At 56.6% G+C, this 27,323-nt stretch overlaps 1 protein-coding gene across 1 annotated transcript in view; it reads right to left on the minus strand.

The window, feature by feature from the left end:
• The window catches only part of KCNJ3 (potassium inwardly rectifying channel subfamily J member 3), a 50,320-nt gene that overhangs the window by 21,482 nt on the left and 1,515 nt on the right, over positions 1–27,323 (minus strand). Inside the window, exon 2 of the mRNA XM_009935566.2 lies at positions 23,169–23,385. Within this exon, the coding sequence (XP_009933868.2) occupies positions 23,169–23,385 (217 nt within the window). The remainder of the gene's footprint in view (positions 1–23,168; positions 23,386–27,323) is intronic.

Raw genomic sequence — 27,323 nt, forward strand, 5'->3', positions numbered from 1 at the left:
CGCAGCACCGCTGCGAGCAGTGACGTGAGGGCAGGAGAACCAAAAGCTCGGGGGATGCCCATGCTGGCTTCTCCATCTTCCTGCTGCCGCAGCTCGGCCTCCAGCCCCCTCCTCAGACCACCGAGCTGACACGGCCCCGTCCCCTGCCCAGCCAGCTCTGGGCCAGCTACACACAACAAGGGAGGCAACCAGCACCGCTCAGGTTTTCACAAGGGTTTTTTCATGACTGGAACTCAGGTAAATATAAATAGTTCTTAAAGGGCAGAAAAGCATAAAAATTGCAAAGAGCAACTTGTTGGTGGACAGGGACTGCTCCAGCATGATTCCTACGCAGTGCCTTACGCAGTTCGCTGGAAAACGGAAAGATACGGCAATAATGCACGCCAGGGGATGGAGATGCAAGCATCTAGCTGTAGAGAGACATTAAAAGCTCATTTTAAATATTTAACTCTGTGGGCAACAGCTATTTAAGTAGGAAATCCTGGGGGCAACGACTGCAACTCGCAGACCACTGCGAAGGAAAAGCTGCCGGAGACTCTCCTTCCTCTCCCTGCCCCACGTCTTTCGGGACATCCTCATAAATCTCACATCTCCACACTTGTCAGCTTCCAGATTATTCAAAAAAAAAAAGTGGTCTCCAACTGTGTCGGGTGGCCCAGCACACCCAGAGGCAGCCCAGCAAGCCCAGCACCCGCTGCCCACGCCGTCCCGGCCGGGCGCCCGAGCCCCGCGGAACCAGGGCGAGCGGAAGACGTCGGCAGCCGCCAAAATCCTCCCGGAATATTTCGCCTTTCAGTTTCAAGACACAGACACCATCAATAGTACCACTTTGAAACGTAATTTCCCATTAGGAGTAACAGTAATAACACGATTTGAACAATAAATCTTGATGCCAGAGCAAGCCACTTCAGAAACACGGCAGGCTGCGTGCTCTTCACGCCCCAAAATTGGGCTCATTTATGTTATGAGAAATTATTTTTGCAATTTAGTTTGTTATGTATGATTCCCCCCACTCCTTCTGGTTTTAAATATTCTTCTGATCCTTTCCTCTCTTTTCCTTATGCCATTTCTTTCCTTTACCAGCAAAACACTTCTTGGCACGTTGAAGCCCCAGCCTGGCAGCAGAACCCCGAGAGAGGAATTCAGAGGAGGACAGCAGCTGCCAGCCCGCTCACCATCAGCCGCTCCACGGCCCCAGCGCACCCCACGCCAACCACTGCTTCGGATGCTCCTTGTCTAAAGGCACAGCAGCAACTGCCAGTACTGGGCCCAGTCTTTTCTTCATCAATGACCTGGATGAAGAGTTAGAGGGTACCCTCAGCCAGTTTGCTGATGACACCAAACTGGGAGGAGTGGTGGACACCCCAGCAGGCTGTGCTGCCATCCAGCGAGACCTGGACAGGCTGGAGAGTTGGGCAGAGAGGAACCTGATGAGGTTCAACCAGGGCAAGGGCAGGGTCCTGCACCTGGGGAGGAACAACCCCAGGCACCAGGACAGGCTGGGGCTGAGCTGCTGGAGAGCAGCTCTGTGGAGAGGGACTGGGAGTGCTGGGGGACGACAGGGTGACCATGAGCCAGCAGCGTGCCCTGGGTGCCAAGAAGGCCAATGGGATCCTGGGGTGCATGAGGAGGAGTGTGGGCAGCAGGGCGAGGGAGGTTCTCCTGCCCCTCTGCTCCGCCCTGGGGAGGTCCCATCTGCAGTGCTGTGTCCAGTGCTGGGCTCCCCAGTTCAAGAAAGATGAGGAGCTACTGGAGAGAGTCCAGCGGAGGGCTATGAGGATGAGGAGGGGATGGGAGCATCTCTCCTACAAGGAGAGGCTGAGGGAGCTGGGCTTGTTCAGCCTGGAGAAGAGAAGGCTGCGAGGGGACCTTAGAAATGCCTACAAATATCTGCAGGGTGGGGGTCAGGAGGACGGGGCCAGACTCTTTCCAGTGGTGCCCAGTGACAGGACAAGGGGCAACGGGCACAAACTGAAGCAGAGGAAGTTCCAGCTGAACATGAGGAAGAACTTCTTCCCTCTGAGGGTGCCGGAGCCCTGGCCCAGGCTGCCCAGGGAGGCTGTGGAGTCTCCTTCTCTGGAGATATTCCAGCCCCGCCTGGACAAGGTCCTGTGCCCCCTGCTCTGGGTGACCCTGCTTGGGCAGGGGGTTGGGCTGGGTGACCCACAGAGGGCCCTGCCAACCCCAACCATTCTGTGATTCTGTGACAACAAGCTACAAGAGCAATTTAATACCTTTGTGACAAACCTATGCTCAGGTGGCCTCTCAGGTACTAACTTCCACACCATAGGCAGACAGGACATAGCAAAGGCGCGTCGTGACTCTTCGACGGCTGTGTTTAGCTGGGAAAATCAGACCAGGCGCCTAACAGCACATCAGTTACCCGAGCACTGTGTTTATCCATGTTTTTGGACACAACAGCAGTTACAGTACGAGGCTCAAAGGCCCCTCTGCGGCCCCTACAGTCACGCATCACCGTGGGAATGGCTCGGCACGTTGCACATTTATCTCTCACAAGCCAATATCTCGCATCCCAGTCCCTTAACAAATAACCAGCCCGCAGCAACGCGCGCCGTCACCCAGGCAGGGCACACAGAATCACAGAATCCCAGCATGGTCGGGGTTGGCAGGGCCCTCTGGGGGTCACCCAGCCCAACCCCCTGCCCAAGCAGGGTCACCCAGAGCAGGGGGCACAGCACCGCGGCCAGGCGGGGCTGGAATATCTCCAGAGAAGGAGACTCCACAGCCTCCCTGGGCAGCCTGGGCCAGGGCTCCAGCACCCTCAGAGGGAAGAAGTTCTTCCTCATGTTCAGCTGGAGCTTCCTCTGCTTCAGTTTGTGCCCGTTGCCCCTTGTCCTGTCGCTGGGCACCGCTGCAAAGAGTCTGGCCCCGTCCTCCTGACCCCCACCCTGCAGATATTTAGAGGCATTTCTAAGGTCCCCTCTCAGCCTTCTCTTCTCCAGGCTGAACAAGCCCAGTTCCCTCAGCCTCTCCTCGTAGGGGAGATGCTCCAGTCCCCTCCTCATCCTCGTAGCCCTCCACTGGACTCTCTCCAGTAGCTCCTCATCTTTCTTGAACTGGGGAGCCCAGCACTGGACACAGTACTCCAGATGAGGCCTCACCAGGGCAGTGTAGAGGGGAAGGAGAACCTCCCTCGTCCTGCTGGCCACACTCTGCCTCATGCACCCTAGGATCCCATTGGCCTTCTTGGCAGCCAGGGCACACTGCTGGCTCATGGTCACCCTGTCGTCCACCAGGACACCCAGGTCCCTCTCCGCAGAGCTGCTCTCCAGCAGGTCCACACAAAGGTGCCATGCTCTATTTTCCTTACGTGAGTCGTCCAGAACAATAATTCCTATCACAAGGCATCTCCACTGTCGACACTGGATATCAAACGACAAGCCAGGCTCTTCCTGACTTCCACCAAGAAATTAATTGCTGGACATCAGACCTTTTTTTTTTTTTTTGTTAGAAAATTGAAACTTTCTGGACCTTTTGCGGTGAATTCCGTGAGCTCCCAAACATCTTCCCACGGAAACCCATCAGAAGTTGTGCTTCATGACACGAAATGCCCCTCAGTATTTAGGGACCCCCAGGCAATCAAGAAACTCTTTAGCAAGCTAGACGTGACGATTAAGAAAAATTATTCTTTTAGCAATGTTAATTCTACCTCTTTGGCTGCGTTTCTGCTCCCTGCCCACCAAGCGAGCCGCCTGTGCCGGCCAGGAACGTGCCGCTGCGTCCCACGAATGCAGGATCCACGATACGCAAACATTTTTGGGTCTGCCAGCTTGCCAAAATAGATCTCCCTCCAAGCAAAGACCAAGCATGAAGAGTTCCAGTCTTGGAAGTTAATTGACTGGAAAGTTATAAATAACTGGAAGCAGAGAATTACAGCCAAGGCACGCTCTGGCCCCTGTCGGGGAAGAAGGCAGCCAGCGAGCAGATCTCCCAGCAAGGACCAAAGGTCCTAACCTTGAAGCAGAAAATGAGAATTTACTGAAATCAGGGGAAAACGGTACTTTCTGGCCTAAGGCTTGGCCGCCCTCTGAACGTCGGGGCTGGCAGCCCGCAGCGATGCCCAGCCCCGGGCACTGTCGGGTCCACGGCGGGTGGGTGGGAAGGTCCTGGGTGCTCCCAGTGCCACCCAGCAGCCCCCCAGCACAGCCGCCAGAAGCTAGCAATACGTTGAGGACCTACAGAAAGCTAACAAACGAGAAGGAAAAACCAAAAAAAGATAACGAACTTATAATAAATAATGCAACGGGAGGAGGAAACTGTTCCCAGGACCCCCAGCACCTTCTACCAACGCGGTGATGACCCACAGACAGAAAACTCCTCGGCACCTCCGCGCACCCAGCCTGCCCTGCACCCTCGTCCTCGCTGCAAGGCGACGTGCCAGAAGCCGGCGGGTCAGCAGCGCTGCGCTCTGCACCCAGCGTGGACAGCCACCCTCAGCACCTCCCTTCCTCCTAGCGTAGCTGGAAATTCTGCGCGGGCAGAGCAGAAACGGATGGAGAATCGCGGATGCAACACCAGATGCCCGTTTTTCACCTTCCTTTCTCTTCAATTTTTATTTTTCAATAAGGCTTTTCTGCAGCCGTCGTTTGCCGTTTACCAGCAATGCCTTAACGTCTGAACCCCATCGCATTTGCTAATGGGTTTATTTTGACTTCAGGATTAATTCAATGTAACAAGCCCAGATAATAAATCTTCATCGCATGCCTCCTATACAGGCTCAGCGTTGAGTAGCTCCGCCAGACCGCGTGTCTGTAAGGCCGGGCGGCTCCTGCGTGCCTACGGCCCGCCAGCCCCGGAGCACCGCGCCCGCAGGGACGCAGGGACGCAGGGATGCAGGGACGCAGGCACGCAGGGACGCAGGGACACAGGGACGCAGGGATGCAGGGACGCAGGGACGCAGCGATGCAGGGACGCAGGGATGCAGGGACGCAGGGACGCAGCGACGCAGGGACGCAGGGATGCAGCGACGCAGGGACGCAGGGACACAGGGACACAGGGACACAGGGACACAGGGACGCAGGGATGCAGGGACGCAGGGACGCAGGGACGCAGGGACGCAGGGATGCAGGCACACAGGCACACAGGGACGCAGGGACACAGGGACGCAGGGATGCAGGGATGCAGGGACGCAGGGACGCAGGGATGCAGGGACACAGGGACGCAGGGACGCAGGGACGCAGCGATGCAGGGACACAGCGACGCAGGGACGCAGGGACGCAGGGACGCAGGGATGCAGGGACGCAGGGACGCAGGGACGCAGGGACGCAGGGACGCAGGCACACAGGGACGCAGGGATGCAGGGACGCAGGGACGCAGGGACGCAGGGATGCAGGGACACAGGGACACAGGGACGCAGGGACGCAGGGACACAGGGACACAGGGACACAGGGACGCAGCGATGCAGGGACACAGCGATGCAGGGATGCAGGGACGCAGGGACGCAGGGATGCAGGGACGCAGGGATGCAGGGATGCAGGGACACAGGGATGCAGGGACGCAGCGATGCAGGGACACAGCGACGCAGGGACGCAGGGATGCAGGGACACAGGGACGCAGGGACGCAGGGATGCAGGGACGCAGGGATGCAGGGATGCAGGGACACAGCGACGCAGGGACGCAGCGACGCAGGAACGCAGGAACGCAGGAACACAGGGACGCAGCGACGCAGGGACACAGGGACGCAGGGATGCAGGGATGCAGGGACACAGGAACACAGCGACGCAGGGACGCAGCGACGCAGGGACGCAGCGACGCAGGAACGCAGGGACACAGGGACGCAGGGACGCAGGGACGCAGGAACACAGGGACGCAGGAACACAGGGACGCAGGGACGAAGGGACGCAGCGACGCAGGGACGCAGGGACGCAGGGATGCAGGGATGCAGGGATGCAGGGACGCAGGGACGCAGCGACGCAGGGACGCAGGGACACAGGGACACAGGGACACAGGGACGCAGGGACGCAGGGATGCAGGGACGCAGGGACGCAGGGACGCAGGGACGCAGCGATGCAGGGACGCAGGGACGCAGGGACGCAGGGACGCAGGGACGCAGGGACGCAGCGACGCAGCGACGCAGGGACGCAGCGACGCAGGGATGCAGGGACGCAGGGACGCAGCGATGCAGGGACACAGGGACGCAGCGATGCAGGGACGCAGGGATGCAGGGACGCAGGGACACAGGGACGCAGGGATGCAGGGACGCAGGGACGCAGTGATGCGGCAATGCAGGGACGCAGGGACGCAGCGATGCAGGGACGCAGCGACGCAGGGATGCAGGGACGCAGGGACGCAGCGACGCAGGGACGCAGCGACGCAGGGACGCACGGACGTAGGGACGCTGCCCGTGGTCCAGGAGGCCCCATCCCAGGGCGGCACGCAGGCTGCTCCCCTCACCGCCTGCTTCTCCAGCTGCTCCCCCCACGCCCCGCCAAGCCAAGGCAAAGGGGCAGGGCAGGGGGGCAGGAGGACCAGCCCCCCGCGAGGGAGCTCCGCGGAGGGGCCCGCAGCTGGAGGAGCCTCCGCGCTGCTTTCAGCCCGAGCAGATTTTTCCGCTCCGTCACACACAGCAGCTCCTAATCACATTTCGGATGACTCTCGAGAGTCCTCCTGAAACAACACAGCGCTTCACCCGTGACAGGCTTTCTCCCCTTCTGCCTGCCAAATATGAAATTGTTATAATTTACTTAAGTTAAAAGCAGCACTTAGCAAAGGTTTGATTTTGCTCACACGCACAGCTAAAGCGGCTCTCCTCTTCAGCTTAAATCTTACCTCGGCTCAACAAAAAAAAAAGCAGACACATAAGAAGGCGTTGAGCAGAAACCACAGCCATTTTCTGTCACCCATACAGCCGCATGAGCCCAGAGCGGGCTGCGAATCGTCCCTCCGCCCGCGGACGGGAGAACGAACCCCAGCGAAGGGTCTCCCCTGGCCGATGAACCCCCAGGTTTTGTACCCCAGCCACGGGCTGCTGGGAGCTGTCGGAGGCTGGCGATGTTTGCTTGGGTAGGGCTGCTACGCTCGGGACGGAAGGGATGCTCGGCTGCCCTGCCGCCGCACAGACAGCCCCTCGGGTTTAAAGCCTTCCAAAGGGCACAAGAAACTAAGAAGTTCATGGCCAGGGAGAAGGCAGGGCTACGTGCCAAGGAAGCCTTTGTCAGAAATGTCCATCAGGAGCTGCTGCTCAGTGATGGCAATGATTGCACAGCGAAAGCCATTCCAGCCGTTCGGAAAAGCGTCGCTGGGGTAACACCAGTTTGCTCCCGTGGGAACGGCTCCGCTTGCTTTCCCTCCCTGCCAGCCTTCCGCGGGATCCCCACGCTGCTCCCCAGGCTGGCACGCCGGCTCGGGGAGGTTCTGGGGAATCACGGAATCCCAGCATGGAGGGGTTGGCAGGGACCTCTGGGGGTCACCCAGCCCAACCCCCTGCCCAAGCAGGGTCACCCAGAGCAGGCTGCACAGCACCGCGTCCAGGCAGGGCTGGAATATCTCCAGAGAAGGAGACTCCCCAGCCTCCCTGGGCAGCCTGGGCCAGGGCTCCGTCACCCTCAGAGGGAAGAAGTTCTTCCTCGGGTTCAGCTGGAGCTTCCTCTGCTTCGGTTTGTGCCCATTGCCCCTTGTCCTGTCGCTGGGCACCGCTGCAAAGAGTCTGGCCCCGTCCTCCTGACCCCCACCCTGCAGATATTTAGAGGCATTTCGAAGGTCCCCTCTCAGCCTTCTCTTCTCCAGGCTGAACAAGCCCAGTTCCCTCAGCCTCTCCTCGGAGGAGAGATGCTCCAGTCCCCTCCTCATCCTCGTAGCCCTCCGCTGGACTCTCTCCAGTAGCTCCTCATCTTTCTTGAACTGGGGAGCCCAGCACTGGACACAGCACTGCAGATGGGGCCTCACCAGGGCAGAGCAGAGGGGGAGAAGAACCTCCCTCGCCCTGCTGCCCACACTCTTCTTGATGCTCCCCAGGAGACCGCTGGCCTGGTTGGCAGCCAGGGCACACTGCTGGCTCATGGTCACCCTGTCATCCCCCACAGACACTGCCAGCCACGGTCACTCAGCATAACCACACGCAGTGCAGCGGCGAGAGGTGCTGAGGGCTCCGCATCCCACCCGGGCTGCGCTGCTCCTCGTGGTGCAACGGCGAGCTGTCACCCAAACCCCCCTTTCGCTTGAGGATCAGGAGTTCTGGCCGCATCCCAGCGCTCCTCCACAGCCCAGCAAACCCCAGGCAAGCTCCCGAAAAAGGAGCAAGGGTCCTTCAGCTATCTGAACGCAGAAATGGTACTGGAAGGGGCCTCTCCTCAGGCTTGCAGAACGCTGATGGGAGAGGCTTCAGGGACATTTAATACATTTTTCTCTCGGATTGCAACTCACGATCCCTTCGGTGAGCGAGGGCATGAGGAACCACCCGGGAGGGAGCTGCTGTGAGCTGGAATATTTCGTAAGAACCTCCCGTTGTGTAGTGCTCTCAACAAAGAACAGCGAGCATAAAGGTATCCAGGACAAGTCCCAGGTATCCATGGAGAAGACTGCTGGGCATTGCTTCCAGGTTTTCAGCAGGCAGAACATCTGCCGGAGGCAAGCACCCTGCTGAAGACTATTCAAAATAAAAAAATAACACTTAAGAGGTATCTGATGGCTGCCGACAAAAAATACTGAAAATATCATTAATAATTTATTGAGGATAACCCTCCAGGGAAAGTCAATTGATCCGATATGTTAACTAAGGAGAGCAAGCAAGCTGCTACATAAAAATAGCAGCTAAGACTTCAACACAATCGATAAAATACGCTCTTTAAAGGGCAGCAGCCCCAGCCCCCCCTCTGCTGGGACCAGAGACCCCGTCTCAGCCTGGCAGCCACCGGCCCCTGCCACCAAGGTGTCTTCTCAGCAGAGCTTGGGCACCTCCGGGGACAGCCTGCTCCCTCCCGATTGCGGCGGGGTGATGGAGAAAACAGCCCTGCCCCCTCCAGCTAGGCAAAAATCACGAACACCACAGACCAAACCGAACAGCAAAAGTGAGAAATGAAAATGCCCCCGCGCGGCCGGGACAACGCCACGGGCCACCTCCCCGGCACCGCGCTTCGTGTGCACTGGGTGCCAAGAAGGCCGATGGGATCCTGGGGTGCATCAAGAAGAGTGTGGCCAGCAGGACGAGGGAGGTTCTCCTTCCCCTCTACACTGCCCTGGGGAGGCCCCATCTGGAGTCCTGTGTCCAGTTCTGGGCTCCCCAGTTCAAGAAAGATGAGGAGCTACTGGAGAGAGTCCAGCGGAGGGCTACGAGGACGGTGAGGGGACTGGAACATCTCCCCTACGAGGAGAGGTTGAGGGAACTGGGCTTGTTCAGCCTGGAGAAGAGAAGGCTGAGAGGGGACCTTAGAAATGCCTCTAAATATCTGCAGGGTGGGGGTCAGGAGGATGGGGCCAGACTCTTTTCAGTGGTGCCCAGCGACAGGACAAGGGGCAACGGGCACAAACTGAAGCAGAGGAAGCTCCAGCTGAACCCGAGGAAGAACTTCTTCCCTCTGAGGGTGCCGGAGCCCTGGCCCAGGCTGCCCAGGGAGGCTGTGGAGTCTCCTTCTCTGGAGATATTCCAGCCCCGCCTGGACGCGGTGCTGTGCAGCCTGCTCTGGGTGACCCTGCTTGGGCAGGGGGTTGGGCTGGGTGACCCCCAGAGGGCCCTTCCAACCCCGGCCATGCTGGGATTCTGAGGAGGACGGTTTCCCTCTGGTCCCGGGCTGCCCCAGCAGCCGAAGCTCTTGGGAAGGGCTCGGCGCAGGCAGCGTGCCGCAGCATCACCCGGCAGGCACTGCGCCCGGCGTCCAGCCCCGCTTTGGAAATGTTACAGCTGCCCCAGCAAGACTGTTCACTACACAAAAGTGACGGCAATCTCAACCTAAAAGGCAGAATTTTTGCGACACGGTACTCGATTTCTGAGACGGCACAGCAAATCTCTCCCCATTTCCCAGCAGCGAACCCAAAACCCTCGCTGGCTCATTATTTTTCTCTTCCAGCTCAGCACCTCCGAGACGTATTTTTCATTCTGCGAGCCCCGTGACCTGTGCCGATGATTCCCAACACTGAAATAGTCTCCAGACGGAATCTGGACATCAACACAGGCTGTGCAGGATGTGGATTTGACTCCTTGCTTGCAGCCCCCGTCTCCCTTCCCGAAGAGGAGCGCGTTCCTTTTCCAGCTGGGCAGCGCTGGGGACTCGTTTCAGCTCTGATTACAGAGACGGACGGGCAATGGGCTACCAGTTTGGCACCAGTTTGGTCCGCGGTCTCACCCGAGGATGTCCCACCAGGACTGTCCCAGCAAAGGCAGCGCAGGACTGGGGACGACCCAAACTCCCGCAGCCCCCCGGCAGCCCCCCAGCAGCTACGAATCCAGGGAACGGCCAGCCCATACAGACCGAGCTCTCCAGAGCAGCCAGGACAAGCGAGTCCGCGAGCAATAAAACGCAGCCCGACAAGAAACCCAGTCAGCAGACAATTCTTTACCTTAACTAAGTTGAACGGGTTTAATTTCACTGCTTCTGCCTTCTCAGACAGCCCTGCTGCCCTTCCTCCCCTCCTCCCTCATCCCAGGGGACTCTTCCCTCCATCCTTCCCACCAGGAAGGCCACAGCCTTATACATATATGCAATATACCTATAATATATGTGTATCTATATATATATACACACGTGTATATATATACATAAAAATACTTAAAAAAATACATAAAAATAGCAGCTAAGCTAATAGCTAATAGCTACATAAAAATAGCAGCTAAGACTTCGTTTCAGCTCTGATTACAGAGACATGTGTATATATATATACACATGTATATATATATATATACACACACCTTTTACGTATACCTCATTGAAGATCCCAAGCTGGGACCAGCTCAGCTTAAGTATGCAAAGGGTGAAATGCAGCCACTTTTTTCTTCTTTTTCCCCAGAGCCAAACAAACTCCTGGCCACGTATTTTCCCACCAAATAACCTCTCTCCACCCAAAGCAGAAATCCAGACACATGGACAGGATATATCCTCGAACGCCTTACGCAAGGTACATCAGAGACATGTTTGGAGCCACGTCTTCCTCAGCAACCTGCTACACAACCATCTTCTGTTGGTACCACAGATCTTTTTCCTGCTTAGTCCTGGAAGCTCAGTTCTTACTGGGACTCAGCTCAGTTCTTCTAAGCATCTGCCAGTGTCTTGAGACTTTATTTGATGCCTTCCCAAACTATTCAAGCCATTCCACCTAGGGTCAAGATATGGGCAGCTGGGGTGGTCCTTCAGAGAAAGGTGGGAGCTTCAGGCATCTCAGGGCACTCTGTGCCTCCAGGGCATGGCTTGATATTCACTGTCGGTGCCGTTCTGAGAACTGCCAGGCTTGCCTGGTGCAAACAGCACCCAGAGGAAGGGCAGGCCCTCTCCCAGAACACAGAACCGTCACCCACCCACAGAATCACAGAATCACAGAATGGTAGGGGTTGGAAGGGACCTCTGTGGGTCATCTAGTCCAACCCCCTGCCCAAGCAGGGTCACCCAGAGCAGGCTGCACAGGACCTTGTCCAGGCGGGTCTGGAACATCTCCAGAGAAGGAGACTCCACAGCCTCCCTGGGCAGCCTGGGCCAGGGCTCCATCACTCCACCCACCTGCAGACAGGACTGGCGTGTGTGCGGCATCTGAAACAGCAAAGGGCAAAAAGAAATCTCCTTTTTTCTCTCTCCTGACACTTTTGTGAGTTAGTATAGTTTCAATATCAAGGTTTCACTATGAGAAAAATTTTAAAACAGAACGAGTCTACAAGGACTCGTAGTTAGGACTACAAGGATGATGAGGGGACTGGAACATCTCCCCTACGAGGAGAGGTTGAGGGAACTGGGCTTGTTCAGCCTGAAGAAGAGAAGGCTGCGAGGGGACCTTATAAATGCCTACAAATATCTGCAGGGTGGGTGTCAGGAGGATGGGGCCAAGCTCTTTGCAGTGGTGCCCAGCGACAGGACAAGGGGCAACGGGCACAAACTGGAGCAGAGGAAGCTCCAGCTGAACCCGAGGAAGAACTTCTTCCCTCTGAGGGTGCCGGAGCCCTGGAACAGGCTGCCCAGGGAGGCTGTGGAGTCTCCTTCTCTGGAGATATTCCAGCCCTGCCTGGACAAGGTCCTGTGCAGCCTGCTGTAGGTGACCCTGCTTCGGCAGGGGGGTTGGACTAGATGACCCACAGAGGTCCCTTCCAACCCCTACTATTCTGTGATTCTGTGATTCTGTGACCGCTTATTTTCTACTCGGGAACACATGGAAATCTTTGGCAGTTCAGATGCCTCCTGGAAAATCCTGAAAAGCATTTTTGAAGTTTTTCATTAACATTAAAATGAAACTGGCACTATCACTCCTCCTGGTACCAATTCCCCGTGAAGAAACCCTGCTCGTGTGTGAAGCGTGGGAAGGTCAGAGCCGCTCCCCCACCCTTCCCTGCACCAGCACAGAATTTCGGGAAATTCTGGGCAGAGAGGAACCTGATGAGGTTCAACAAGGGCAAGTGCAGGGTCCTGCACCTGGGGAGGAACAACCTCATGCACCAGTACAGGCTTGGGGTGGACCTGCTGGAGAGCAGCTCTGCGGAGAGGGACCTGGGTGTCCTGGTGGACGACAGGGTGACCATGAGTCAGCAGTGTGCCCTGGGTGCCAAGAAAGCCAATGGGATCCTGGGGTGCATCAAGAAGAGCGTGGCCAGCAGGACGAGGGAGGTTCTCCTCCCCCTCTACACTGCCCTAGTGAGGCCTCATCTGGAGTAGGGTTGGACTAGATCTCATCTGGACTAGGGTTGGCAGGAGGGTTGGACTAGATGACCCACAGAGGTCCCTTCCAACCCCTACTATTCTGTGATTCTGTGAAACCACACGGCTGCACGCGGAGGGGCTGGGGGTGGATGCGTGGCCTCACCCACCCCACACCCTCCTGAATAAGGACAGGTTACTGGAAATCCGTGTGCATCCACGGTGACAGAGAGACAGAGGTGGGTCGCAAGGCGCAGCAGCCGTGCTTGCAGGGACTGCAGCCAGTCACGAGCCCTCGCCGGCACGGAGCGCGTCCATCCCAGCAGAGAGGGCGAGACACGGCTCCTCTGCCCGCTGCCCCTCCGCAGCCCGCTCCGAGGCGGCCCCAGCGCCGAAGGGGGCTTCCCACAGCCGGGGCCACGAGAGCCAGGGCACCCATCTCTGCGCTTATTTATTTATACAGGTCAGCGTCTGCTTCCCAGGTCTGGCCAGCGAGGGCTCAGGAACCAGCACTTGGTGTCTGCGTAGACGAATTCTCAGGCGAAAGAACAAAAAAACTTTGGGTTTGCAACAAGTCAGATTAATAGAAAAAGAAAAACCAACCAACCCACCTGGAGAAGAAAGCACGGTGCTGCTCAGCAGCGGCTCTCCAGAATTCCCAAGTGATAAAACGGTACCAGGAATTTTTGAGTTTGGAAAAGATCTGATCGTGAGGAAGGAACACGGCAAAGTACGAACCGCCCCAACCCCTCGTTTCGCCTCAACCCAACTCGAATTTATCCTGGTTTGCAGACCGAAGCCGAGCTCGCAGGGCTTCGCAGAGCCGGCGACCGGCTGCGAGCCCTTCCCGGGAACCGCCGGCGCTTCCAGCCCTCCCTTCCACCCCTTGCTGTCATGAAACCTTTCTGCTGATCTGCCAGCCCGTCGCCACCCCCGCTGCCCTCCATCCACACGGAGTGACGGCCGCCGGCGAGGGCTGCCCGGGACCAAGGTGGGCTGTGGTCCGGGACCAACACACCGACCTCAGGCAGGGGTTTAGAAATGGGGGGCTCAACACCACGGAGCCCCGGGCACTGGGACTTCCCCCTGCTGCTCAGATTTGCTTGTCCTGCACAAACTGATCCCAAGTGGATTTGAGCTGGGTCCATACTGGTAAGTGACGCTTTGGGGGCTTCACTCAGAATCACAGAATCACAGAATAGTAGGGGTTGGAAGGGACCTCTGTGGGTCATCTAGTCCAACCCTCCTGCCGAAGCAGGGTCACCCACAGCAGGCTGCACAGGACCTTGAACTCGGCACAGGGTTCAACAAGAAAGTCATCTGCTGAAACGGCAGAACCTCCCAAGTGCCATCCCTCCTCAGGTACCACCTTGGCCCGGGAATCACAGAATCCCAGCATGGTGGGGGTTGGCAGGGCCCTCTGTGGGTCACCCAGCCCAACCCCCTGCCCAAGCAGGGTCACCCACAGCAGGCTGCACAGGACCTTGTCCAGGCGGGGCTGGAATATCTCCAGAGAAGGAGACTCCACAGCCTCCCTGGGCAGCCTGGGCCAGGGCTCCAGCACCCTCAGAGGGAAGAAGTTCTTCCTCGGGTTCAGCTGGAGCTTCCTCTGCTTCAGTTTGTGCCCGTTGTCCCTTGTCCTGTCGCTGGGCACCACTGAAAAGAGTCTGGCCCCATCCTCCTGACCCCCACCCTGCAGATATTTATAAGCATTTATTAGGTCCCCACTCGCCTTGGGGCAAAGCTTCTGGGCAGCAGACGGAGACCTGGGGACAGCCCCATGCAGGGCTCCCATGGGAAGAGCCATCACAGCAACCACGGGCACGGCAAACCCAGTCATCCAAACCACACCAGCAATCAAAATCCTTCCCGAATTAAGATAAAACCTTAACCAGGCATCCTCAGCAGAGTATTTTCATTCTTGGTCCAAACTATTTTGCAAGAACCTTCTTATCTAGGACAGGTTGTGCCCTGCTTCCAGATCTGGGCAAAGCAAAGGTCCCTCAGCTTCAGACCCCAGCACGACCCACACATCCGCGCTGGTGGAACTGGTCTTTCGGCTCTCGCAGACCCACAACAGCATCCTTGTGGCTCCAGTACTGGAGCTATCATCGCCGAAGCTTTATTTCTGTCCAGAAACACGAAAAACCACAAAACCATTCATACGACTCAGCAGGAGAGGCAGCGACGGTAAGAGGACAAGAATAAAGCGAAAACCTCCAATTTATGGTTATTAACGGAAAAAACAATAAGCGAGAAACGGCGTAGTTTGGGCACTGGAGTGTCTTCTCGCTCATTTATGAATATCCCAGAGAGAAGCAATTCAGGTCTGTATTTAGCCAGCAGCATCTCCACGTCCCTGCCTGCTGGTGGGTCCACAGGAGCGAAGAACTCCCTGCCCAGCACCGTGCAGCCCCATCGCCTTCGCCCCCGGAAAAATCCACGCCGTCGCCCTCTGCCCACCTCTCGCACCGCAGCTCCGTCCTCCAGCCCCGCGGGAGACCCTGCCCCACGGCCGGACCCAGCCCCGGCTGCGGGAGGGACGCAGCTCACCGGGCAACTGGATGTTCACATTTTCCTTCTCAGATCCGTCCCGTTTCCTGGAGCCACGGTGCAGATTTATATCGGAGATCAAGCTTTAGTGCTCCGGAGTTTTCTGGCTGATTGCACGTGTCGCTCCCCTGGAGATGACCACCTCGTGCTTAGCCCACCGATACTCACGGAGAAGAACTGGAGCCGATGTGTAGACCGGCGGTACAAGGTCCATCTACGCCAGCACACACAGCACAAGCTCAGCACAGGAAGGCTTGCTCAAGCAGAATTCATTCTGTTTGATGAAGCGTGAACGGGTGTTTTTCACAAAGACATGACTTCTGATGAATCACCAGTTACTCAGATTATACACGGCGAAGGGGAAGCTCCTGCAGAGCTCCAGATGAAGACCACCACCGATTTTTTCTTCTCCGTCTCCGGAGATAGAACAGGAGGCAGAGCCACGAAGGCTTCACGCGGTGAAATTCCGCGCTCTGGGGAGCCGCTGCCTGACGCAGGAGGGGGGATGCACGATCCCAAAGACGGCGGCTGCAAGTTACGTCAGGGATGGGGCTGCCAAAACTGTCCTCTCCCGAGAACCAGCACACGAACCCGCACGCTGCTTCTGCGTTTTCCCAGAACCTTGAATCTTCTCATTAGCACTTAAAAGAAAAATTTAAAAAAAACCCTTTTTCCCCTGTTTCCACCCAGCTGAGCCCTTTGGCTGCACCGCACCCGAGCAGCAGCGGCCGGAGGGGCAGAGGGAAGCATCAAGAAGAGTGTGGCCAGCAGGACGAGGGAGGTTCTCCTTCCCCTCTACACTGCCCTGGTGAAGCCTCATCTGCAGTGCTGTGTCCAGTGCTGGGCTCCCCAGTTCAAGAAAGATGAGGAGCTACTGGAGAGAGTCCAGCGGAGGGCTACGAGGATGAGGAGGGGACTGGAGCATCTCCCCTACGAGGAGAGGTTGAGGGAGCTGGGTTTGTTCAGCCTGGAGAAGAGAAGGCTGCGAGGGGACCTTCGAAATGCCTCTAAATATCTGCAGGGTGGGGGTCAGGAGGACGGGGCCAGACTCTTTCCAGTGGTGCCCAGCGACAGGACAAGGGGCAACGGGCACAAACTGAAGCAGAGGAAGCTCCAGCTGAACCCGAGGAAGAACTTCTTCCCTCTGAGGGTGACGGAGCCCTGGCCCAGGCTGCCCAGGGAGGCTGTGGAGTCTCCTTCTCTGGAGATATTCCAGCCCCACCTGGACAAGGTCCTGTGCAGCCTGCTCTGGGTGACCCTGCTTGGGCAGGGGGCTGGGCTGGGTGACCCCCAGAGGGCCCTGCCAACCCCTACTATTCTGTGATTCTGCGAACAGCCCTGGAAATCACCCAAACCCCATTCGCTGCCAGAGCTGCACCACAGCTCTTTGGGCACTGAAGCTCTTTCAGTTCTGAACTCATTCCCACGTATCCGTTTCTGAGAGAAACCTTCCTTCGGGGACCCGCAGTTTCATAATTCAAGCTATTCATGTTTTTACGAGTGAAACCAGTGGAATACGCCTTCGATTCCACCTCTGTTCAGCTAATTAAAAAGCCTGGCAGGCTGCTTGATTTCTTTAATCAGAAAACCATGTTAAAAGGTTACCAAAACCACGTTTCGTGAGTTTTGAAAATGGAAGCGTACACCGTTCCCGCCGGGTTTCTGTGCCGTTCAGGCTCTTGTGAGCTGCCCATGACTCTTTTAGCGATTTGGGCAGCGTGGCGGCGCGGCGCAGGGCAGCACCGCGACTCCAAGGCTCCGCAGAGGAACCCAGCGCGAACATCCAAACTTGTTCTCCCCGCGAAGGCTCGCTGCCCACGGAGCCTGAAACTCTCCATCACAATAAAGTGAAATCGGGACAACGGGTTTTGAAAATAAATGCTTTGAGTGTTCTGCAAAATTATACGTTATCACAATAACGGCGGGGTTAAATATATATTAAAAATAATCCTGAACGATTAGTAATTACCCTTATGAATCACAAACATCTCTGAGTTCTGAAAAGCCATTTGAACATCCCCGCTGTGAACCCCCCCGTCGCCCACCAACGCTCCAAAACAAGGGACAGAAACCCAACGCCGAGCACCCTCCAGCGCTCCCAGGGAAAGCTCCTGGGGTCTGGGACCACCCCAGAGCATCCCCCAGTTACCTCCAGCACCCGTGGCCCTCACCTCCTAAAAAGCAAAAAAAACCATCTGTCTGCTGAGATATTTTGCTTCGGTTTCCTAAAAGGGAGGGCTGGGAAGGGCAGGGACGGGCTCTGCTGGGCTCGGGGGGGGTGAGGGGACCCCGGCTGCCTCCCCGCCAGCCGCCCACCTTCCACGGGTTATCCTCCAAGCCAGCTAAAAGCTGTAATTAAGGAGGGTAAGGAAAGCATAAAGAAATGTTTATATTTCCAGAAATTAAAACCTCAGTGACGAGGCAGTAAATTAACTTAATCAAGTCGGGAGGCATCTATGAGAAATCATTTTTATACGATTTAATGAGAGAAGGCATCGGAAAATGGTGATTTTAATCAGCCAAGTGGGATTTATAAGCAAGAAGATCCTGCTTAAACAACTCATTAGAGTCCTCCAAAAAAACCTTTACTGTCTCTGCAGGCAGTCAAAACAAGATTTATTGTATATATTTACTCATTCCCTAAATCCCTTGGCAACACCGCGTATCAAAAATCAACCGATTAAAGCAGAAAACAAAGTCAAAGGAAAAAAAACAAAAAATGTCTTTGTAAGCACCTGCTGAGGAGCACCAAGGGGCTCCCAGTCCCCACCCAAAGGCAGGGCTGACTCCAAGCAAACGCTATCAGGACGCCTAAACCCCTGCTTGTTATAAATACGAGAGCTCTGGTGGCGTGAGAAATCTTCGTGACATCCTAATAGTGTTTACGATTCGTAAGACACTTCACAGAATCACAACATGGAGGGGTTGGCAGGGCCCTCTGTGGGTCACCCAGCCCAACCCCCTGCCCAAGCAGGGTCACCCAGAGCAGGGGGCACAGCACCGCGGCCAGGCGGGGCTGGAATATCTCCAGAGAAGGAGACTCCACAGCCTCCCTGGGCAGCCTGGGCCAGGGCTCCGTCACCCTCAGAGGGAAGAAGTTCTTCCTCGGGTTCAGCTGGAGCTTCCTCTGCTTCAGTTTGTGCCCGTTGCCCCTTGTCCTGTCGCTGGGCACCACTGGAAAGAGTCTGGCCCCATCCTCCTGACCCCCACCCTGCAGATATTTAGAGGCATTTCTAAGGTCCCCTCTCAGCCTTCTCTTCTTCAGGCTGAACAAGCCCAGCTCCCTCAGCCTCTCCTCGGAGGAGAGATGCTCCAGTCCCCTCACCATCCTCGTAGCCCTGCACTGGACTCTCTCCAGTAGCTCCTCATCTTTCTGGAACTGGGGAGCCCAGAACTGGACTCTCTCCAGTAGCTCCTCATCTTTCTGGAACTGGGGAGCCCAGAACTGGACTTGCACCCTGGCCGGCCCCAGGCGGCAACACCAGAGGACGGGAAGAGAACGAACGCGGGAAGCAGCGCAGCAAACCCCGACCTCTGGCCCCTACGCCGTGCCGTCCCGCGCGCCCGCAGCGACGCGACCCGCCTGCCCACGGGACCACAACGCTGCACCACGCGTCCCTGCGGTCGCGATTTACGGAACAGCTCGAGGCTGAAGCGTTTCAACAGGCGGCAGGAGCCCCGAATCCACCCCGCTGGTCCTTCCAGCGACTTGAACTTATTGTTATTTTCCGTTTGCTGAGCCAGAAGTCTGCATTCATTTTTCCAGGTATTTCTGCCTCCTCCCGTCCCGGCCACCAAGTGCCAAGGGTACATCGTGACATGAATATTTTTGTTTATTATTTGCTGGCTGCCGAACTCTCACCGTAGGGAGCAGAGGGTCCCCACGGGACACGGGAGAGCCCAGGAGTAACCCACTTCTTCACAGAGGGTTTCGTAGACCCCAGCACAGTTTCACAGCACTTTCCGGGCAGACGCAGAAAATAATTTGCTTGAAAACCAAACCAGGAGCGTAGGCTGAAAGCCCCGGCTCCCCCTTTGAACTCTGCCAGCTGAAGAACTTTGATGGATATCAAAGCCTTTTCCATTAATGCTACAAATTCCCAGCAGCCAAGGTCCGGGCAGGGGCCGCTCCGCCGCGGTACGCTGCAAGGACGCGGCAGTGGGAGCGCACGGCCCAGCTCCTCGGCGCTGCGCTGCTGGGGCGGGTCCAAAAACTATTTATCTCCGCGGCGTTGATGCTCTTCAAGTCAATTTTAGAGGGGAAAAAAAAAATAAAATAAAGAAATAAAATAAAAAATAAAAAATTAAAATAAAATAAAAAATAAAATAAAGAAATAAAATAAAAAATAAAATAAAAATAAAATAAAAAATAAAATAAAAAACAAAAATAAAATAAAAAATAAAATAAAAATAAAATAAAAAACAAAATAAAAATGAAATAAAAAATAAAATAAAAAATAAAATAAAAAATTAAAATAAAATAAAAAATAAAATAAAAAATAAAATAAAAAATAAAATAAAAAATAAAAAATAAAATAAAAAATAAAATAAAAAATAAAATAAAAAATAAAATAAAAATGAAATAAAAAATAAAATAAAAAATAAAATAAATAATAAAATAAAAGCAAGACAGCAGCTTTAGAAAACTGGCTGTACGATACTGTTGTTTAACGACCACGTGCAGAAGCCGTGTTCTTTTACCAGCTCCTCGGAAGGGGTTGCCAAGTCAGGGGACGCGGCACAGCAGCCAAGCAGCGCACCCAGCACCGGGGCAAAGCGGCTCCCAGACCTGCTGCTCTGCTCAGCACGCGCCGCCCCACGGGGAACGCCGACGTCCCAGCGAAACGCTCCGTTTCCATCGGGAAACTCGGAGCCAGAGCCCAGTTTCAGACTGAGCAGGCGGTTCCCAGGCAGGGCTTCAGGGAGATGCCCTGACGGAGAACGCTGCCCCGGTCCGCGGCGGCACCGGGACGCGGCCGCCACGACGTCCGCACGGGAAGGGGCACGCGTCCCTGCCCGGCTCCGCGCTGCCTTCTGGACCTTTCGCCTTTGGGAAGAAAACAAAAGCCAAGACTGCCTCTTTGCACAAATTCACCCATTTTCATGGAGCCCTAGTACTGAAATAAAGTCTTGTGAGCTTCGAAATCCAACTCGGTTTCACTTCAGTTTGATGACACAAAACGACGGGTGTTTTCTCACGCAGTGATTGATGGGACAGTAACGGATAACGCCACAAAGGCAGCTCCACAGGCTGAAAGGCAGAGAGCACCTCACTCCGCAGCAAACATCTGTTCTACTCCTGGGATGCAAGAGAAACCTGGCATCAGAAGGGGCTCGCAGCAAGGACCTGCTCCCTGGGGGCTGCGGTCCTGCCTGCGCAGGTTTCACTCACAGAACCATGGGCTCGTTAAGGCTGGAAAAGACCTCAAAGATTATCATAGATTCACAGAATGGTTTGGGTTGGAGGGGACCTTAAAGATCATCTGGTTCCACCCCCCTGCCATGAGCAGGGACATCTCCCACCAGCCCAGGGTGCTCAGAGCTCCATCCAACCTGGCCTTGAGCACTGCCAGGGAGGGGGCAGCCACAGCTTCTCTGGGCAGCCTGGGCCAGGGCCTCACCACCCTGATCACCACCCTTATGAAGTTTCACCACCCTGATCACCTGATCACCACCCGTATCAAGTCCAACCATCACCCCAACACCACTACCCCTGCTAAACCATGTCCCCAAGTGCCACATCCACATGGTTTTTGAACCCCTCAGGGAATGGGGACTCCACCACCTCCCTGGGCAGCCTGGTCCAATGTCTGACCGCTCTTCCAGTAAAGACATTTTTCCCAATATCCAATCTGAACCTCCCCTGACGCAACCTGAGGCCATCGCCTCTCGTCCTGTTGCTGGCTAGTTGGGAGATCAACCCTTGACTCACTACAACCTGCTTTCAGGTAGTTGTAGGGAGCGAGAAGGTCCCCCCTCAGCCTTCTCATCTCCAGACTTCCCAGACCACTCGTAATGGAGTTAAACACCACTCCCAGTAGGATCAACGGAGCATTGCGATTGTCCTTGCAAACTCCAGACTCCAGGCACCACCGCCGAGGTCTGAGCCCGGAGCCCTCGGGGAGGACGCCCGCAGCACCAAGAGGGCTGGCCGGCCCTCACCAGTGCCCTCACCGGTGCCGACACGGGTCCTGCTCCAGCCCTGCTGCCCTCCAGCTCGATGCTCTCCTCCTTCCTCATTTATTCACATTTTTAAAGATTTTTTTTTTTTTTTAATTTAAAACCCTTTAATCCCTCCACGCTTTATCAAGACATCTTGCTGTATTTTACCCAATATTCATCTCATCTTGTGAAACTGGGTCACAAAATTCGCAAGCTTGTATGACTTTGGCTTTAAAGATCCAGAAATACCTTTTTTTCTTGTTTGTTTTGTGTACAATGCCCAAGTCTGAAATGTTTACAAAAATAAACCCAAAAGCACACAAACACACCGCTTTGTTTCAAAATTCTACCCAGTTATTTACAAAACTCTTCTTCCTCCATCATTTGTGTTTTGAAACAGTTCTGCTGGGGGAAAAAAACCCAACAACCCGGACTCCTCTGGTCTGGGTCTCAGCCCTGAGATGCCCCCCCCACCCCGAGACCGCCGTGCTGACAGCAGGGAGTTGTTCCTCAGCTGAGGAATAACTCCCTGATGGCTATCAGGCAGCTGATCCTCAACCATCAGCGAGCTGACCTACAACCATCAGGGAGCTGATCCTCAACCACCAGGCAGCTGATCCTCAACCACCAGGGAGCTGATCCTCAACCCCCAGGGAGCTGATCCTCAACCACCAGGGAGCTGACCTTCAACCATCAGGGAGCTGATCCTCAACCCCCAGGGAGCTGATCCTCAACCCCCAGGGAGCTGACCTTCAACCATCAGCGAGCTGACCTACAACCATCAGGGAGCTGATCCTCAACCCCCAGGCAGCTGATCCTCAACCATCAGGGAGCTGACCTACAACCATCAAGGAGCTGATCCTCAGCCACCAGGGAGCTGACCTTCAACCACCAGGGAGCTGATCCTCAACCACCAGGGAGCTGATCCTCAACCATCAGGGAGTTGATCCTCAACCACCAGGGAGTTGATCCTCAACCACCAGGGAGCTGATCCTCAACCATCAGGGAGCTGATCCTCAACCACCAGGGAGCTGATCCTCAACCACCAGGGAGCTGACCTTCAACCATCAGGGAGCTGATCCTCAACCACCAGGGAGCTGATCCTCAGCCACTAGGAAGCTGATCCTCAGCCACCAGGGAGCTGACCTTCAACCATCAGGGAGCTGATCCTCAACCATCAGGGAGCTGACCCTCAACCATCAGGGAGCTGATCCTCAACCACCAGGGAGCTGATCCTCAACCACCAGGGAGTTGTTCCTCAACAGCACGGGCGATTCCCCCCGCTGCCCCCAGCCTCCCCAGTACCGGGCTGAGTTTCGGGGCCATTGCGCCCGGGAGCTCTCGGATGTTTGCCCCCGCGCTCGACGGGCAGCCCAGCACGGAAACGCTGCGACACCAGCACGCGGACTGGAAAAAACGGTCCAAGACCTTCTGGGTACAGCAGCAACCGCGGCGGGGCTTTCTCCGCCTCGCCGGGAGCACCGCGGCGCGTCACCTCGCCCACAGACACACCGCCCAAACACAACTTTGGCCATCTCGAAGCACTTTCAGAACGTCACCACATGGTTGGATCGGAGGGCGACCCGAAGCACCCCACGCTTCGGAAGGTGGGCGGTGAGACCCCGAGGGCGACGCGTGCTTCGGGGAGCACCCGCTTTCGCTACTCACCCGTCGTCTCCACGATGCCCTCCAGGATGACGACGATCTCGAACTGCTCCGTCTGCATGCTGCGCTGGGACAGGTCGTAGAAGGGGCTCTTGGCGTCGATCACGTGGCAGATGGTGAGCGGGGACACGAGGAAAAGCTGGTCGGCCCCCGTGCTGAAGCCCACGTCCAGCTCCAGCTGGTCGAGCGGCAGGAACTCGCCCTCCGGGGTCTGGCGGGACTGGACCGGCAGCGAGGGGAGAGACAGGGAGACAGAGATCACTGCTGAGCAGGCGTCACCGAGTCACCCCGACGGCATCCCGCACCCCTGCCAGCGCTCCGCATCGCCCACCACCCCAGGCAAACCCCGGTCTGGCCACGAAACGGGTGGAAATTATCATTTCTAACGCACATCCGACTGCAACGGCAGCCCACCGGCGCGGGAGCACCGGGAAACCACCGGCCACCGATACGAGCCATGGCCACCAGCCCTCAGCGTCACCCACCGGGAGGGGAAGACGAAGCCTTGCACGCCATCCCCTGCACAACCAGCGTGTCCAGAGCGGTGGGCTCAGACAAGGGGACGTCACCCCTCGAGGCACCCAAAACCCCCCAAAACCCGCGCTGCCACGCGGGTGGAAAGGGATTTTTTTTAACGGGAGCACAGTTGGGCTCCCAGGAAGAAGCGTAACCTTTCCTCTACCTTCTCCCCAGCTTCCATCCTCCCTGTCACCCGGCCCTGCTGTGCTACAGATGTTGCTGGGGGTGGGGGGGAGATGCTCCGTGGGGCAGGGACCAGCGCAGCCGTCACCTCCGGACCAGTGCTCCTACGAGTGATGCCGGCAGCTCCCAGCAAAACCCAGTCCCGCATCCCCAGTAAAACGTGCGGCACCGGCAGCTGGGGAGGGTGGGAGGATGGCGGGTGCCCCCGGGGCCGAGGGGTGCAGCTACAGCCGAGCCCCCCGGGGCTGGAAGCCGAAACGCAAGCGGCAGCAGACAGAGCAAAACCGGATTATGCGCCTCGCTTAGGATTTGGTTTCTATTTTTAAAATTCTCCCCGGACGGTGGCGGGACCTGAAGGAGGTCTAATCCCCAGCCAACAGCCGTGTGCTTCACTGCCCGGAAGTTTCGGCTAAGAAACGTGCTCAAGTTTTTGTGTGTGAAAATTCAGATTTACCACACCTGATACATACCCCACTCCAGCACCTGATAAATACCCCACCCCGGCACCTGATTGATAAATACCCCATCCTGGCACCTGATTGATAAATACCCCATCCTGGCACCCGACAAATACCCCACCCCAGCACCTGATTGATAAATACCCCATCCTGGCACCCGAATGATAAATACCCCACCCCGGCACCTGATTTATAAATACCCCATCCTGGCTCCCAACAAATACCCCATCCCAGCATCTGATTGATAAATACCCCATCCTGGCACCCGAATGATAAATACCCCATCCCAGCACCCAATAAATACCCCATCCCAGCACCTGACAAACACCCCACCCCAGCACCTGATTGATAAATACCCCATCCTGGCACCCGAATGATAAATACCCCATCCCAGCACCCAATAAATACCCCACCCCAGCACCTGATTGATAAATACCCCATCCTGGCACCCGAATGATAAATACCCCACCCCGGCACCTGATTGATAAATACCCTATCCCAGCACCTCATAAATACCCTACCCCAGCACCCGACAAATACCCCACCCCGGCACCCAATAAATACCCCACCCCAGCACCTGATTGATAAATACCCCATCCTGGCACCCGAATGATAAATACCCCATCCTGGCTCCCAACAAATACCCCATCCCAGCATCTGATTGATAAATATCCCATCCTGGCACCCGAATGATAAATACCCCATCCCAGCACCTGACAAACACCCCACCCCAGCACCTGATTGATAAATACCCCATCCTGGCACCCGAATGATAAATACCCCATCCCAGCACCCAATAAATACCCCACCCCAGCATCTGATTGATAAATACCCTATCCCAGCACCTCATAAATACCCTACCCCGGCACCCGACAAATACCCCACCCCGGCACCCAATAAATACCCCACCCCGGCACCTGATTGATAAATACCCCATCCCGGCACCCAGTAAATACCCCACCCCAGCATCTGACTGATAAATACCCCATCCCGGCACCCGACAAATACCCACCCCGGCACCCACCGCGCAGTTTTAGCTAACGACACCAGAGCCAAGCACCATCTAGAGCACGTCTGCACCCACATCCCGCCCGCAGGGTTTGGTTTGTTCTTTCTTCCAAGCGCAGCCGACTTCTCGACAGGGAGACAAGGGCGCAAGCGAAGCCCCGCGCAGCACCCGTCAGCAGGGCGAGGAGCAGCTCCTGGGAGGGGACCACCTCCCCCAGACACCCCACAGCTCTTCCAGGCCGTCAGAGCCCCCGCGGAGGCGAAGGCTTGGCCCACTTCTGGGTGACACTGTCACTCGGGGGACACCAAGACCCGTCCACCCCGCTCGGCTTCGGGACAGAGGAGCGCGGCGGCCGCGGGTCAGAGCCAACGAAACGCCCCGCGGGGCTGCTCACCCCCGGCTCCGTTGCGAGCGCTAACGGCTCGGGGAAGCCCTTCCCAGGCCCGGTGGTAAAACCGCTGCCAGCGCTGCTCCTCCGTCCTGGTCTTCGGTTCCCACCGCCACCGCCCGAAGCATCCCGCGGCGCTTCTCCGTGGGTGCCCTCCGAGGAACACCCCACGGTACCTGCCCCGGAATGTTAGTCCGGACCCACCGGCCAAACCCCCCCGTACCGAGGCACGGGAGAGGATGACAAAGCAGGGTGAACTATTATTTTGCAAAAAAAAAAAAAATCCTAATAACTGACATCTTAACAGATGGGATAGCGATGAAAGAGGAGAAACGCGGTACCCAGGCTGCTGCCGCATCGCCACGATGCCACGGCCGCTGCGGCACCGGGGGGTCCCGCTCCCGCGGCTCCGACACGCTCCCACCGCTCGCCCGGGAGCTCACGGGGTTCCCGGGGAGCCCAGCACGCCCGGCACCGAAACCGGCTCTCCCACGGCTGCCGCATCGCCGGGCTGCGAGGCCGGCCGCCCCGGGGGAGCGGAGACGCGGCCGGAGAGCCGAGCTGCGGCAGCGACGCTGTGGCACGGCCACCCCCCGGCTACGGGCAGCGTTCGGCCCGCGGCACGGCGCCAGGACGCGGACTCTTGGCTCTTCTGCTGCCCCAGCCAACACACCTTGAGCGACTCGTTCCGCTCGGTGCGACGCAGGGAGGAAAGCGCAGGGCTTCAAAGTTTCATTCAAGTTCTTCACCACCCTGGAAATCCGTTTTAAAAAGTGAATATGACAGCCTTTGTGCTAACTTGCCGCTTTCCAGGCTTTGGGTTTGGTTTTGTCCTCTGGTATGGTCTAAGCTCACCAGGCAAACAAAAAAAAAAATTATTAACGATCTATTGCGATTTCCAGCCTTGCACAGATTTTGCAAGCAGAACAACCTCTCACCAAACAGGCAGCATTTCAGCAGCAAACCCGTGAGGAGCCCTGCGATCACCTCCGCCCTCCCGGCTTTCCGGGAAGCTGCAACGGGGGTGACCCGCAAACCGGCGCGGGAGCACCCACGCAGCAATGCCCCCCCCTGCAAGCTTCTAGGTGCGCGGCAGCACCCCCGGATCAGAGATCGCCCTCCCCGCTGGCAGCTTATTTTTTTAAATTAAACTAAAGCTATAGCAAAATCGAACTAAACATCAATTTCCCGCATCGTTTCCCCCCATCTTTTTCTTCTGGCCAGGAGGCCTGGCCAAGCCCCCCCCCCCAGCAGCCACGCGTCGGTCACCGCCGATCCCCGCGTCCGCACGACAGCCGCCTTCCAGCCCCGCGTGCCTCTCCCCGTCCGCGCTCACAGCTCCGGCGTCGGAAGATGCCCCGGCGGGATGGCGGCCCCATCAGCAGGGCTTCCCCGCGCTCTTCCTCGCTCTTTTGAAAACCACCACAGAAACCTTCACCCCTGCGACCCCCCGCGCTGCAGACCCAGGAGAAAGGTTTCAGGTTCTGGCGAGGCCACGCTCGGTTCTGCGCTCCGACTTTTAAAATCCAACCCCTGGATACAAAAAGGGCTGTTTTCAGGATTTCCCATGGAAACGACCCATTTCGATCCGTTAAAGCTAC

The sequence above is a fragment of the Opisthocomus hoazin genome, chromosome 9 (genome assembly GCF_030867145.1).
Source record: "Opisthocomus hoazin isolate bOpiHoa1 chromosome 9, bOpiHoa1.hap1, whole genome shotgun sequence".
Lineage (NCBI taxonomy): Eukaryota > Metazoa > Chordata > Aves > Opisthocomiformes > Opisthocomidae > Opisthocomus > Opisthocomus hoazin.